The sequence below is a fragment of the Phycodurus eques genome, chromosome 9 (assembly GCF_024500275.1).
Source record: "Phycodurus eques isolate BA_2022a chromosome 9, UOR_Pequ_1.1, whole genome shotgun sequence".
Classification (NCBI taxonomy): domain Eukaryota; kingdom Metazoa; phylum Chordata; class Actinopteri; order Syngnathiformes; family Syngnathidae; genus Phycodurus; species Phycodurus eques.
The window spans coordinates 27,986,992-28,000,153 of NC_084533.1; the positions used below are offsets into that span (position 1 = coordinate 27,986,992).

A 13,162-nucleotide genomic window follows, 5' to 3' on the forward strand; every position below is an offset into this window, starting at 1 on the left:
AAAAATGAACTTTTCTTCATGTTTACTTTCTTTGAACACACTTGAAGGCATTTGAAAGACAGAAAGAGGGCAGAGGCAGGAGGAGGAGAAGATATTGTTTGGAAGTGGAATTTTCCATTTCTGTACTTGGCTACGAGTTTTTTTTTTTTTTCTTCTTTTTCTTTTATCAAAGAGCCGGAAATACAAAAACTTTTTGAAATGCTTCCAATGAACGCGTGGGGTGGAGCCGACTCAAGAAAACACCCAATGAGGTTGAGAGTCCGGGAAACGAGTTGCCGCGTCTGACGGACAGGTGGATGCGTTTGGTACCGACCATTTCCAGCTGTACCAAAACCGGGCGCGTGTACGAAAATTGGTAAAAAAAAAAAAAAATCTTATGAAAACTAGGGCATATGAAAATTGAGGTTTCCACTGTAAATGTCGTGATAATTATGATATATTTATTTTGGAGCGTTTCTCGTGGCTTTGGTTCTTTGGACTTGTTTGTCTCATCAGGTTTCAGCCTCTGATCTGCCCAAGGCCTTCAGAATCAGCGGTGCTGGCTGATTTAACGTAACATACGAGCAATGGGACATGTTCTTGAAACAATCCGATTTCAAATTCAGAAAGAAAAAAATAAAAGATCTCCTAATATTCAGTTGGTTGATCAGAGCGAAGCTGTTCGACCAGCAGAACTCATCGGAAGTGATCTGCACACATTAAGCCGCGGAATAATCAGCAACTGTGCTGAGTATAGTGCATTTGAATTTTGCCCTATTGTTTGATCAATATTGATTGCGAGCTGCGTGTTGTTATCTTGCGTTCTTCCACAGTATGGATGGTTTCTGTTGTCGCGATGTGATAGCGGCGATATGAAGAGCGGGCGTGTGGATTCAAGTCTGTCAGTCGTCTGCCGCCGCTGACAGACGGTCGAATGATGGATATACGGATGTGGACAATAAGAATCCTCCTCATCGTCATCCCACTACGCCCAACTAGGGAAGGGAGGAATTTCTCAAACAACAACAAGCCATCCTTTTTTTTGGTGACGCGGCACTTTAGATCGCATTTCTCCTTCACAATCTCTCCATCTCTCAGACAAAATCCTATTTTGGCGACAAACAACGAGACACTCCATCACTGCTCACTGTAGTTGGGGGGTGGAATATAAATAAGGGGAGAAAAACATATTTTGAGAAACATAGGGAGTGGGGGGATAACCACAAAGGATGTTTTTTTTTTTTTTTGTATGTGTGGTGGAAAAGACTGACGGAGCAAGTTGAGCTCAAAAATTGCTGAAAGTACAGATGAACTCACAAGCGAATTCAAGTCGAGCCTCAGTTCTACCCGTCCGCCCATCCATTAATCCGACCGTGTCGGCGATATCAGAAGGGGAGCTGGTGTGACGAGTAAACAGACAAGCAAAATATGGAGTGCCCTCACCAGTCTTGTCGCTTTTCAACGGTGTTTTGCCAAGAAGAAGTTGTCCAGGCAAGCACGGGCATTGTCCATCACATTTCACTGAGATGATCTTTCCCGTGAGGCAGCTCTGGAACTCCAGTTTACACTGGAAAAAGATGAAAAGAAAAATCTATCCATTGGGAACACAGTAAGAAAAAAAAAAACCATCTGTTTCTCTTGCGGCAAAGGAAAAAACAACATTATCACGAATATTAAACACATTTCCACCCCCAGGGGCCCCAAATAATTAGCAAAATGTAACGAACTTAGTGGGGTGGTGTTCTGTATTCTTCGTTTTAATTATTTTCAACTCACTTTCCACACAAAAACACATTTGATTTCTTTTTCAGTAAACTGGCAAACCAGCCTCATGTCTGCCGGTTTCTTTTTGCCGACACAAAAGCAACGTATGCTTGCCCGGCAGGTGTGACGTCGCCTCAAAAAAGAATCAAACTTAGTTGAAGCTGATTAAGAAGAAGAACATTTGCCGTTCGAGGAGTCCTCATTCATCTTGTTGCAGAAGCGCCCGTTAAGAAGCCACACAGGAACTCCACTAGACGACTCGACTCGGGACGTCGTGAGTCGGTGGGGAGAACACTTCGAAGACCTCCTCAATGCCTTCCCATGAGGAAGCAGAGTCTTCCTACTCGCGACTATGCTGATATTGTTTCTCAGACTGCATCAAAAACCGTTGGATATTATATGACACACTCGGAGGGCCTTCTCGAGACAAACGACGGCAATTTCAGTGCTTTCAGTTTACTTCGAGATGTTAACCCAGAGTCAAGTGCGACATAATACCAGGAGACAATGGTACCGCTGCCTCTTGTATGACACGTTTCAGTTAATGCGACTGTTTTCTTATGATTATCTTGGTGTATCTTATATTTGTGCCTTGTTGTTTTATATTGCGTGTCTTGTTTGTCGAAGACTGGACTTCAAGTCTGTAAATGAAGTTGATTGACTGATTGATGTGACTCTCATCAAAGCATCTTTATGCAGGGGTACTGTTAAAATGACCATTCATAATTGCACTAATCGTCAATATTTGGGACTTAAAGTTGTGTTTTTTGGGGGGAAATGGATCCACAGAGGAGCACCGCCATTTGCTGATAAAAAAAAATACAATCAAAAAATCAAAAACACAACTCTCTGTACTGCTGTCAACATATTGCATTAGCTGTCTGGAGAGGGAGACAGTAAGCGAGGAAGTCCGGGAAATGGACGGATGACCTTCCCCAGTCACAGTCTGCACACGCGGACGCTCCGCGAATCTTGATACTTGTCACTCTCGAGGGGTTAATGTGGTGTTAATGAAACTGTGCTTTAGCACCTGAGTCAGGAGTGATGGACTTCACTTAAGCGACTGAGGCTTCTCAGGAGATCTGAGCACTGTCGTCTTAATATGATGCAGAGCGTGAGTGTGTGTGTGTGTGGCTCTAATGAGAGGGGCATGCAACGTAAGAATATAGCCTGGATTAGACTGTGACAAAGCATCTCGCTCAGTCCGCCTGCTAACCGACTGATCCATTTGAGGTGAATTGCTGCAGAGAGCACAGGAATTTCGTAGTCCTCCTCCTTGTTCCCCCCCGATTCTCGTTTCTCCTTCGAACACTTCAGTCCCTCGGCACTGGCCGGTGGAGTAGGTCATTGGCAAGGAGGCTGAAAACGTCCTACAATCAGCAGGACAACACGTGGGTTTGGTTTAGTTAGATTCTTAAGTCATGTAAACCCATTAAGCAAAATGCTGCTACCGCATTCGCGACCTACATGCTTGAACTGAAAAACAAGTACAGCACTGTGCAATTGCTTTGGTCTCAAGGGATTTGCTGCTTTAGCAAAAAATACCATTACCATGAATAATATTTCAAGGTACGTTTATTACAGTGCAGTCAGAAAACACAAAAACAGAAGAAAAAAAGTAGCACTGTAATTGACCGAGGCTCAGCCGCTGGTGAGGCTGCTTAAGGCGCGTGGTTTTAGGGCGTGATTCAGCCGACGCGGCGCTGGGGAAAGCGGAGGAACAGATAGGAAAATCGAAATGAAATAGAACCACCGCATTAACTGCGGCTTGATCGCTGGTGAGGCCACTTAAGGCGCTTCGTTCTCGGCCCTGATTGGACTCGCAAAAATGACGGAAGAGCGAGGAGGGGAAAAAGTTAGAGTTAAAAGTAGAGTAAAAGTTAACAAAAGTTAGTTGTTAGAGCTGGCCGTCATCGGCACGGGCGAGGCTGCTCTGACTGACGCTTAACTCTCTCGGGTGGGCCTCTGGGGACAGTTTTCTAAAAAGCGGGGCTTTTAGAATCGTGCGGAAGGCATTTCACAGACCAAATGTATGTGTTAATGTATGTGTTCAGTCTGACTTCGTTTTTTTTTTTTTTTTTTTTTTTTTGGAAGTTGAATGCAAAAACAACACTGGAAATATTCCCAAATCTTCATGTGTCGTATTTCGGGAAACTTAGCCAGTGGAAAAAAAAAAAAAAAAAAAAAAAAAAATATATATATATATATATATATATATATATATATACCTGGTGGATTGACTGTACCAAAATACAGTCTCCCCTGACTGTACCAAAATACAATCAGTAGTAATTTTAGGCTTGTTTTCAGATGCCAGACTTCGAAGTTCAGGTGAATTATATAATATATATAATAATTATAAATTATATATATTACATATTTTACACACATAAAATATGAGCTAATATGCCACTTTGTGCAGCGGTAAAGTACATTCCTTTTTCCACACCGGTTATGCAGTGAATTTGGTCTCCGGTTTTGTCTCTGACGTCACAGCAAGACATCCATTTTGGCCATGAAAAACAGGGCATTCCCGGGACTATTATTTATTTACCATTTGCTCCAAAACGGATTGTTATTATTGGAAATTACGGCCAGTTTCATTTTCCTGAGCAAAACAAATCATAACGAGAACTTGTTAGTGAAAGATGGACAAACTGGACGGTGCGGGTCCTTTAAGCTGAAACATAAAGAAAGTAAGATAGGTGTTCGTCATCAAAAGAAGACAAATATTCGGGCATTTTACCTTAGAGGAGTAGGTGTGTCCATCGGAGCCACACGCTGGGTTCGAAGGGGGGGATGAACACAGTTTGCAGTTCCCGCGAGTGCCCGCTTCAAGCCTACGCTTGTGGCCCGAGCTGCCTTTGCGGGCCTTCACACTACGTGACAACAAAAGTCACCGACGTTCACTTAAAAGACAGCCAGGCCAATACAGTACAAGCAGTTATAAACTTCCAATGGCAGAGGGAAGCATTTTTTTCAACATGCCCAAACTGAAAACCTGATAAATTGGTTTCCAGCGAGACTACTGTCAATCGTTTTCTGTTGATTCGCTCCATTGGCTTTACATGTAAGTTATGTTTAGTGGTTAGCATGGCTTCTGTGTCCACTCCCGCTCTCCCTCGATTGGTGTGTCACATGTTTAATCGCGCCTCAACATCCTGTAGCGATATTGATACTTGCGATATTATATATACACTCCTCACAAAAAGTTCACTTGCTCCGCAGCGGCTCCAGTTTTTCTGTCTGAGCCACTCTTCGAAGTTACGAATCCTCAGCTCCATGAAGACAAACAAACGGCCTATACAATGGATGTGCATTTACACTACTCACAAAAAGATATTCTGCTTTCGGGTGACCTTTCAGGACGAATCTAAAATGTGCTATAACCTACACCTGTGACCTTAATTTGACCTTCTCGAAACTTTTGAATGCACATGTTCATCAGGCGTTTTCTGCCAAACGTGCTGAACGGCAAAATTCACAATGAACCATGAATCCACTTGCTGCATTTCCCGGTTCAATGAAAACTTGCATTGAAACAACATGACGTCTTCTCAACATGTTGCTCCCGTTTTGACATCGCAAGACCAAGAACACACCGAACAAATGATGTACGGTACCTCGCCATTGCAAGGCTTGCAACAGGTTACAGTGCATTGTTAGGTTAATCCTGAAATTCCACCTGAAAGCCGAACATCTTTCTGTGAATTTGCAGTTATTTTGCCTTTATGGATCTGAGGATGAGTCATTTAGAAGCATCGCGCTGCACTGCGAAAAGAAAACCTTGAGCCACCGTACCGAGCCAGCCCCCTTGTAGCTTTTCGTGAGTCGTGTGTATATATAATGAATATCAATATCACTAGCATGTAGCCAGCGCAGAGCAACTTTGCAGCTCCCGAGCCGCAAGGAAATCAGGGAGGATGGGTGACATTTTGGCAGTGGCGCAGCTGAATTAGTATGCGATAAAAACACCAACGGCATTGGTTAGATGTGAAGAGCCAGGGGGAGCTCGATAAAATGCAGCTGGAAGTTGCACGTTTTCCTGCGCAGTACGAGCATTCACAAGATGCTTGCGTGATGCTTTGTTAGTTAAGTTTGACCTCCTTCCATAAGATTATTACTGGCCCTGACGTCCGTTAGCCAGAGGCTGAGCTGCATTGTTGCCGTATTCTTATACAGCGGGAGAAACTCGAGGCAGTTAACCTTCCTGTCGCCTACCCAATATGTTCCCGTCTGGGAACTTGTCGTGATGCGTGTGCCTTTGTACATACTGAAAAGTACAGTACCCGGCGTATTTTTATGGGAAGAAATAGTCACCCCTGAAATATCCAAATATCACCTCGTTCATATTTATTTACAGTGGGTGTGGAAAATATTCAGACCCACCAACGTTCACCATCCAACGGGACAGAACTGGAGAGGATCTGCAAGGAGGAATGGCAGATGATCACCAAATCCAGGTGTGAAAAATCATCATTCCCCAAAAAACCCATGGCTGTATTAGTGCAAAAGGGTGCTTCTACTAAATACTCAGCCAAGGATCTGAATACTTATGGCTGTGTGATATTCCAGTTTTTCTTTTTGAATAAATCTGCAAAAATTCCAACAATTATGTTTTGTTTCTGTCAGTATGCGGTGCTGTGTGTACAGCAATGAGGCAAGAACTTAAATGATTTTAGCGAATGGCTGCAATATAACAAAGAGTGAAACATTTAATACGTTCCCTACCCACTGCATAGTTATCAGTGGCACTCAGGTCAGCACGGGTGGTCTATGAGAAGCCATCAGCTCGAATAGAATCCTCACTCGTATGCATAAAGTAACAAATTACGGAACCAGAAATGATTAAATAAGAGGCTCGTGAAAACAGTTTAAACCAGGCTAAAATTATTTTACGGTCTGTGGCTTAAGTGAGCGATGCCGTAGCGAAATACAGATTGCATCGGACTCATTTGATGCATTAAGCGGTAAATTGGATGCGTTATGAGTTCAATATGAGGGGGGAGAATCCAAACAAATTGATTTAGAAGGTAATGATTTCGAAGCGAATGAGAAATCAATTAAACCCAATGACAAAAGGCAGCGACATAAAAAGGAGTTTCAGACGCGCTTTGGTCATCATGACTTGTTAAGATGAAACATTTTTGGGGGAAAAAAGTGTTCGAATTGGGATCATTGCAAGGTTGAAAGCACAAACAAATTAGAGCTGATAGTGCCTTGGCTGAGTGCACGGAGGCTACAAATAAATGTATTGTTTGACAAGAATTAATTGGTTTTGCAAAGATGTTTAAGCATTTCAGTGAAGCAGAGAGGAGTCATTATATAGCGTTATGTTTCACTGCTATTTGGAAAATAGTGGCTTTATTAAAACGGCTGGCATAACAAGTCCCATTACAGTTGCTTACCTGTGAGTTGGCTGCTTGCGATTGGTGCAGATGGCTGTTTGGTAGTCATGGCTGACACACACCTTATGAAGGGGGCAGCGCACTTTCAGGCATGGCTCCTTGGTGGTGTCAGGACCTACGCAGACAGCGGCAATTAAGAAAATGTCAGCTTGGACTGTGACTCAACATGAAGGATTAAGACCCAAAACGAACACAGCTAAAAAGAACTCCAAGAATGGCTCAGAACAAAACATTGGATGATAGTGCAATGTCCTTCTAGGAACCCTGATCTAAATGTGTAGGAATGACTCCCATCTAGTGTTGAAATTTTGTATTGCATCCTTACGAATAGTGCAGTCGAGACCCTCGGTTTTTCCAACACGTATTGCGACAACGGTAGCCGTCGCATTTCCAAAAACCTCGAAGGACGACAACACCGTCGAACAAAACGGGATGAAAAAAGTTAGCTTTAGGCTAATTTAGGCAGTGTTGACTTAGTTGTCGAGGAGAAAGCTGGCAAGTTCAGTTTCAAGATGTCGGACTGTCATGGCGCTCCCCTACTGGGTCCCCACTCTTTCGGGTAAATAAATCTAAAATTCTTCCCTCACGAGAATGTATCAGATTGAAACCAATGATAACGCATATATAAAGGCAGACGCCGATTTTGACCGGTTAACAACTGAAAATGTTAAACAGTGTCCCTTTAAGAACGTCTGGGGGAGGCACCCTTCAAACCTGGGCTAGCGAGAACAGCTAACAGCTCGCTCACGAGGGGTTCAAAACCTGTCGACGGGTGCAGAAGTCTCTTTGAGAGCTATAGATTTGATTGCAGCGATTGCCTCGTCCCAGGTTCATTTGTTTTTTTTTTTTTTTTTTTTTTAAATATATATATATATGGATATATATAAATAATCTGTTATCGCGGCACGGTGGACGACCGGCGACCGGTTCAGGGTGTACCCCGCCTCCATAGGCTCCAGCAGCCCGCGACCCGCGTGAAGGAAATGGATGGATCTGTTGGACCACAAATAAATCAGTGCTCGATTTTCTTGAGTTCATTTTCAATCCATTTGATTGATCATTTTGTCAGTTTCCAGTTATATAAGCAATCATTCTGGGTTAACGGAAGGTTACCAACAATGCCATCAGACCGGAACGTTTTTTCGCACACATTTATTACAGAGGTATCAGGCTGCATTTACGCGACCGATCCAAATGTTCGATTCCAATTCCAAAAGCATGTTTTCAACAATGTTTGAAACAAAAGAACGCCAGCAACTTTTTCAATGCACAAGTCCTTGCCATTGCCGTTACTGCTCGATTAGAATCGTACAAAAGCAAATGTCCTTGTCTTCATTAGGAGGATAATGGCTTGTATTTCAGGCCCAGCTGGCATCTGTTGAGTTTGAAACTACTTTTTGACCTGATCCGGCGATGCACCATTGTTGACAGTGACATATTATGATGCTTTTACTCGCGGTACATTTCTAATGCGAAACCACCAAATACCTGTGAGTGTCAAAGGATATTTGAAACTTTCTGTATCTTGATAGTAGACGGAAGCCACGCACGGAGCTCATCTCTTCATACTGTATATACTGCAGCGCCATATGTTACACCCGAGCTTGTTTCCCACCATCCGTGAGACACACTGACACAAAAACACATTCAAAAACCTGCTTGCCCTCTCGTACCGCGCAGTGATTGCAGCGTGATGATTGGCCGACATTCCCGCATTATAGGCCGCCATGTCGCAGTGTCTTTCCATCACTTGCTTATTTGGAAATATCGTCACCTCCATCTATCAGTGCTGGGGAAAAGCCATCTTATTTCACTTCACTTCAAAATGACTTTATCGCCACAGGGGAGTGACGGACGAGTGCAGCAAAGAGAGCAAGAAGAGTTAAGAGCGTGAGAAGGCAGAAATACCGGCGGGGAAACGAATCTCGGAGCCAGCGAACGGACGACCGGAGGACAATTAAGGATGAGTCCGTGACCTCCGCTCAGAGACAAACTGGAAATCAAGAGAACGCCACACGGATGACGGATTTGATTTTAAACTCAAACATTCGACACGTCGTACATAGACAATGACTCAGACAAAACGTTCCACAGAGCACCGAAACATGTGGCGTTAATTCAATTGCGAAATAAGCTTTTAAATGTTCTTGCGCCTGTTGAAGGCGGTTTAAAGTTACACACGAGAGAAGACGTTAAAGATGGAGATTATTCATCAAGTCAACTCATGACATACAGTCGCCCGACTGACATGTCTTATTGCAGATCCATGCATTCGGATCCAATGAAAACGCAACTGATTTCACGGGAAAGGGTTCCATGTAGCTGGTAATACGAGCGTGTGGGGGCAGAAAGAAGAACACGATGGCGATGGCAAGCGCATTTGCCAAACAGAACACTGCTCACTTCACAGAGAGGAGCGGTTCGGCAGACCGTGACCAATCCTTCCCGAAAGGGGCTTCCAGCCTTTCAATGCCACTCCCGAACATCACAGAATGACATGCTGGATATTTAAAACGACCACACAACTTAGCTCAATGCTAACGCACAATGTAAAACGCCGTAGACGATATAAACGGATAGCATCGATAGTTACGGTGGTTGAAGGGATATTTGAACAAAAACGGTGCAGCAATACATGCAGAGACAAATGTAACACTACTCGCAGGCCTTTTCTTCATCTGCTTTAAAAAGAAAACAACAAAAAAACCAGACCATTATCACTGCAGTTTACTGTGTCAATGTTTCCTTTGCGTCTTCACCACTGTATTGAATTATTCACCGAATCAATCACAATGCAATACAGCGTGGTAGACAATTATGAATCACGGCAAAGCGTGCCCAAGTACTCAACCACTAAAAAAAAAAAAGCGATTGAAAACATCAAAGTCCCCTTCAAGGGGCACGAACACATGCTGCGTCATCCCGACAACAGTCTGGATGCATCCAGACAAAGCACACAGTCATAAAACCATATTCAGCGTTTTTATGGCATCCAATTAATTGTGAATTTAAAAGTTAGTACACGAGGTCATATCTTCTCAAATCAGCCTGAAGACACTGGAGCGCTTCAGCGCTTTTGCATCTTTGCTCTGATTTTCATGAGCGCAGGCTTAAAACCAAGAGAAACGGTTGGCCGACGAAAGAACGGCCATCAATATTCAACAGAGAGCACATGCGCGGCATCATTAACCGCCGCGACACTTCAAGCAGGACTTTGACAATCAAATATAGTATACGTTGTAAAATGTCACTCCAATTACAACCGGCACGCAATTCCACTGAAATATTAGTCGAGGCAGGAAGAAAAGCATATAAGGAGTCGGGCTTGATAAAACACGAGCTTGTCCTTCAGGATGCCAGAACGGAGACTATTGATTAGAACCTAGCGGCCAATATAAGAGGCTACATTGCTGACAAGACCTGTCAGACGCTGGAGGGTGACCTCAGACGAATTGCGCCCCAAGTAGACATTTGGCCATTTTCTTTTGCGTGTGCTTTTTTGTTCAGCCTGCAATCCGGTCTTGGCTCTCCTGCGCTACCGATCCGCACAGCGTCACACACGCGCAAGTTCAAATTGAAATCAACAAGAGATTAAAGAACCGTTCCCGAAAGGGACAAATCCACGGCTGTTGTTAGAAACATGCGCGACGCATTCAAGTCTTGACTCGTTAAAAAGGATTTCTTCTATTTTACCTGCGGGTTGGGGGTGCTACTGAGGGAAACGAGACAAACAGATGATGAGGAGATAAAAATTGCCTCCACTCCCCGTATTGTCAATACTCCTCGGGGTTTCGCTGTCTGGCCTCTGAGAAGCACTGGAGCAAAGGATGATGGAGAGATGAAAACACAGAGATGGGGCCTCTGGGCTGATGCGGTGACAGAATGGCTTCACCGTGCAGAAAATGTATTATTGAAAACGCGGGAAAATCCTATCACTGTGGATGCAAGGGAGGAACGCTGAAGATAAACGGCCTTCCTTAGTTTGAACATCAGTGGAAAAAATCACACAGGGGAAGACGTTCTGGGAAAAGAGGGGTGATTTGCATTATTCATCACCACTACGCTACCAATATAAACGCCAACAAACATACGCAATATAGTAGAAGTGGCACCCCCTAGGGGCGGGAATTTGTTGCTGGCAGCAGAGTCGCTCTCGTGGCTTTTTTTCCTTCTTTTTTTTGTAGAGGCGCACTAAGCAAGCAAATTCAAGTCTTTGAAGGCAGCTTCAAAGTGGAATGGCGCGGAGGATTGATTTCAGGTAGAAGTTGTTTACTGTCACGGTTTACGTAAACTTAACAAAACACGTTTTGCTCAAATGGCGCGTGCAAGCAATGAGTACAATATTCATCGATTGGCTCGCTCGGAGGAATGGAGAACAAGGGGAGTTGAAATTCCAAGGAGAACGTGTCACATGCTAAAATCGACATCGGCATACACACAACACAACATGAACATGAACATGAACATGAACGCTGGGCAACTCCGCATCTCTTTTTCAGTCTTTATTTCACTACTCCTTTTGTGTATTTATAAAAACAATGTATCTTTTCTATCAACTCTTGATACAAAGATTATGCTATGTCGACATGCAGTTTATCTCACGGCGAATTATAGCAAAACATGAAATTGCTTTTTTCTAATGAGTCCGTCAGCAGAATACAATTTGTACAATTAAGTTGTAATTTCAATTTGCATTTTCATTTGTTCTTCGGTCCGTTTTCCATTTGCCGAGTCTCTCGTTAGTTGAGCAGCCGCCTGGAGCCTCGTAGTAAAGTTAGCGTAGCATACGACGAGGTCTCATTGGATATCACTGATAAACCTTGGCACATTGTACAAACTATGAAAAGATTGAGTACCGTGCACTGAATGAACACAGCGTCTTGTAGATTTTCTCACTACTTTAAGGCTCTTATCATTTTAGTTTGAGTATTACTTCAAGATGATTAGAAAATACTGACAAAATAAATACAAGCCTTCAGACTTAAGGGACAGAAAACAGTGTCCAGTTGGAACTCAAAATCACCAGTGAGGTAATTTGGATAAACTACAACTTTTCAAACATTTATTATTATTATTTTTTTCAATTTAAGAACATTTCATACTGTACTGGGTGTTTTTAGGCCACACGCAAAAAAAGTGCTCCAATTTCACGAACAATCGGACCCCTGCCCCCTATCAGTCCGTTGGATGGCGGTTCCATCGTATATCGTTTCTTAAAGATGATTCTGATTCTGATTCTGATTAACTCTCAACTGATTTGTAATCTAAAGACGTACAACATTACACCAGCTATGTAAAGTGGAGCCACATCCGCAATTCCCTGATTCAGCTATACTAGCAGATATAGTGGAGCAGATCAATGTCCATCCCCTACTGGCGGCGGCGACTGAGCTCACCGCATCTAACTTGTCTTGCCAAGCTCTGCAAAATCACAAACATCAAAAGTGGCAGGTGGTCCACTGGGAAGATTTACCCTAATACGCGATTGCCTTTACGCCTTAATTTCATCTGAGGCATTTAATGTTCTCCGACTGCAATGATGTTAGCGCCGAAGCTAACCCTAGAAATAGCTCCGTGTTCCTGAAGGGGATGCTTTTGATCATTCTGTGCGCATTAGGCACGCTTCTATCGAAAGCAATTGCACCGAACACGGCTGCATTACACCCACAGTTTTATGGGGACTGAAATTGCAGTCGAGGCTCGTTGTAAATAAAGTGTTCCACGCGGCTGCGAGCTTTCGATCGATGTTTTTTCCCTAATTCTTTTCCAGTCCAAATAACCATGGAAATATCATGTGCAATTCATGTGCTTTTGTATTTCTGCTGCATCCACATCCTTGCTGCATTTGCATCTTTGCACACGCTCACAACTGGAGGTGAGTATTTTCCATTACTATTCATATTTCACAAGGCTCAGGACTTAAAGTGTCGGGCTAAGATGGGACCTTGGGTGTCGTATTTTGTGTGTTGGTATGACAATGACATTTCTTGACTCTTTAATTCATTAAGGTA

General features: G+C 43.3%; 1 protein-coding gene across 3 annotated transcripts in view; it reads right to left on the reverse strand.

Annotated features, from left to right (window-relative positions):
- The window catches only part of spock1 (SPARC (osteonectin), cwcv and kazal like domains proteoglycan 1), a 63,767-nt gene that overhangs the window by 11,419 nt on the left and 39,186 nt on the right, over positions 1-13,162 (reverse strand). For all 3 annotated transcript variants that reach the window (XM_061686288.1, XM_061686289.1, XM_061686287.1), the window contains exons 5-7: positions 7,152-7,266; positions 4,490-4,622; positions 1,423-1,546 (exon numbers count right to left, since the gene is read on the reverse strand). In XM_061686288.1, coding sequence (XP_061542272.1) covers positions 1,423-1,546; positions 4,490-4,622; positions 7,152-7,266 — 372 coding nt within the window. The remainder of the gene's footprint in view (positions 1-1,422; positions 1,547-4,489; positions 4,623-7,151; positions 7,267-13,162) is intronic.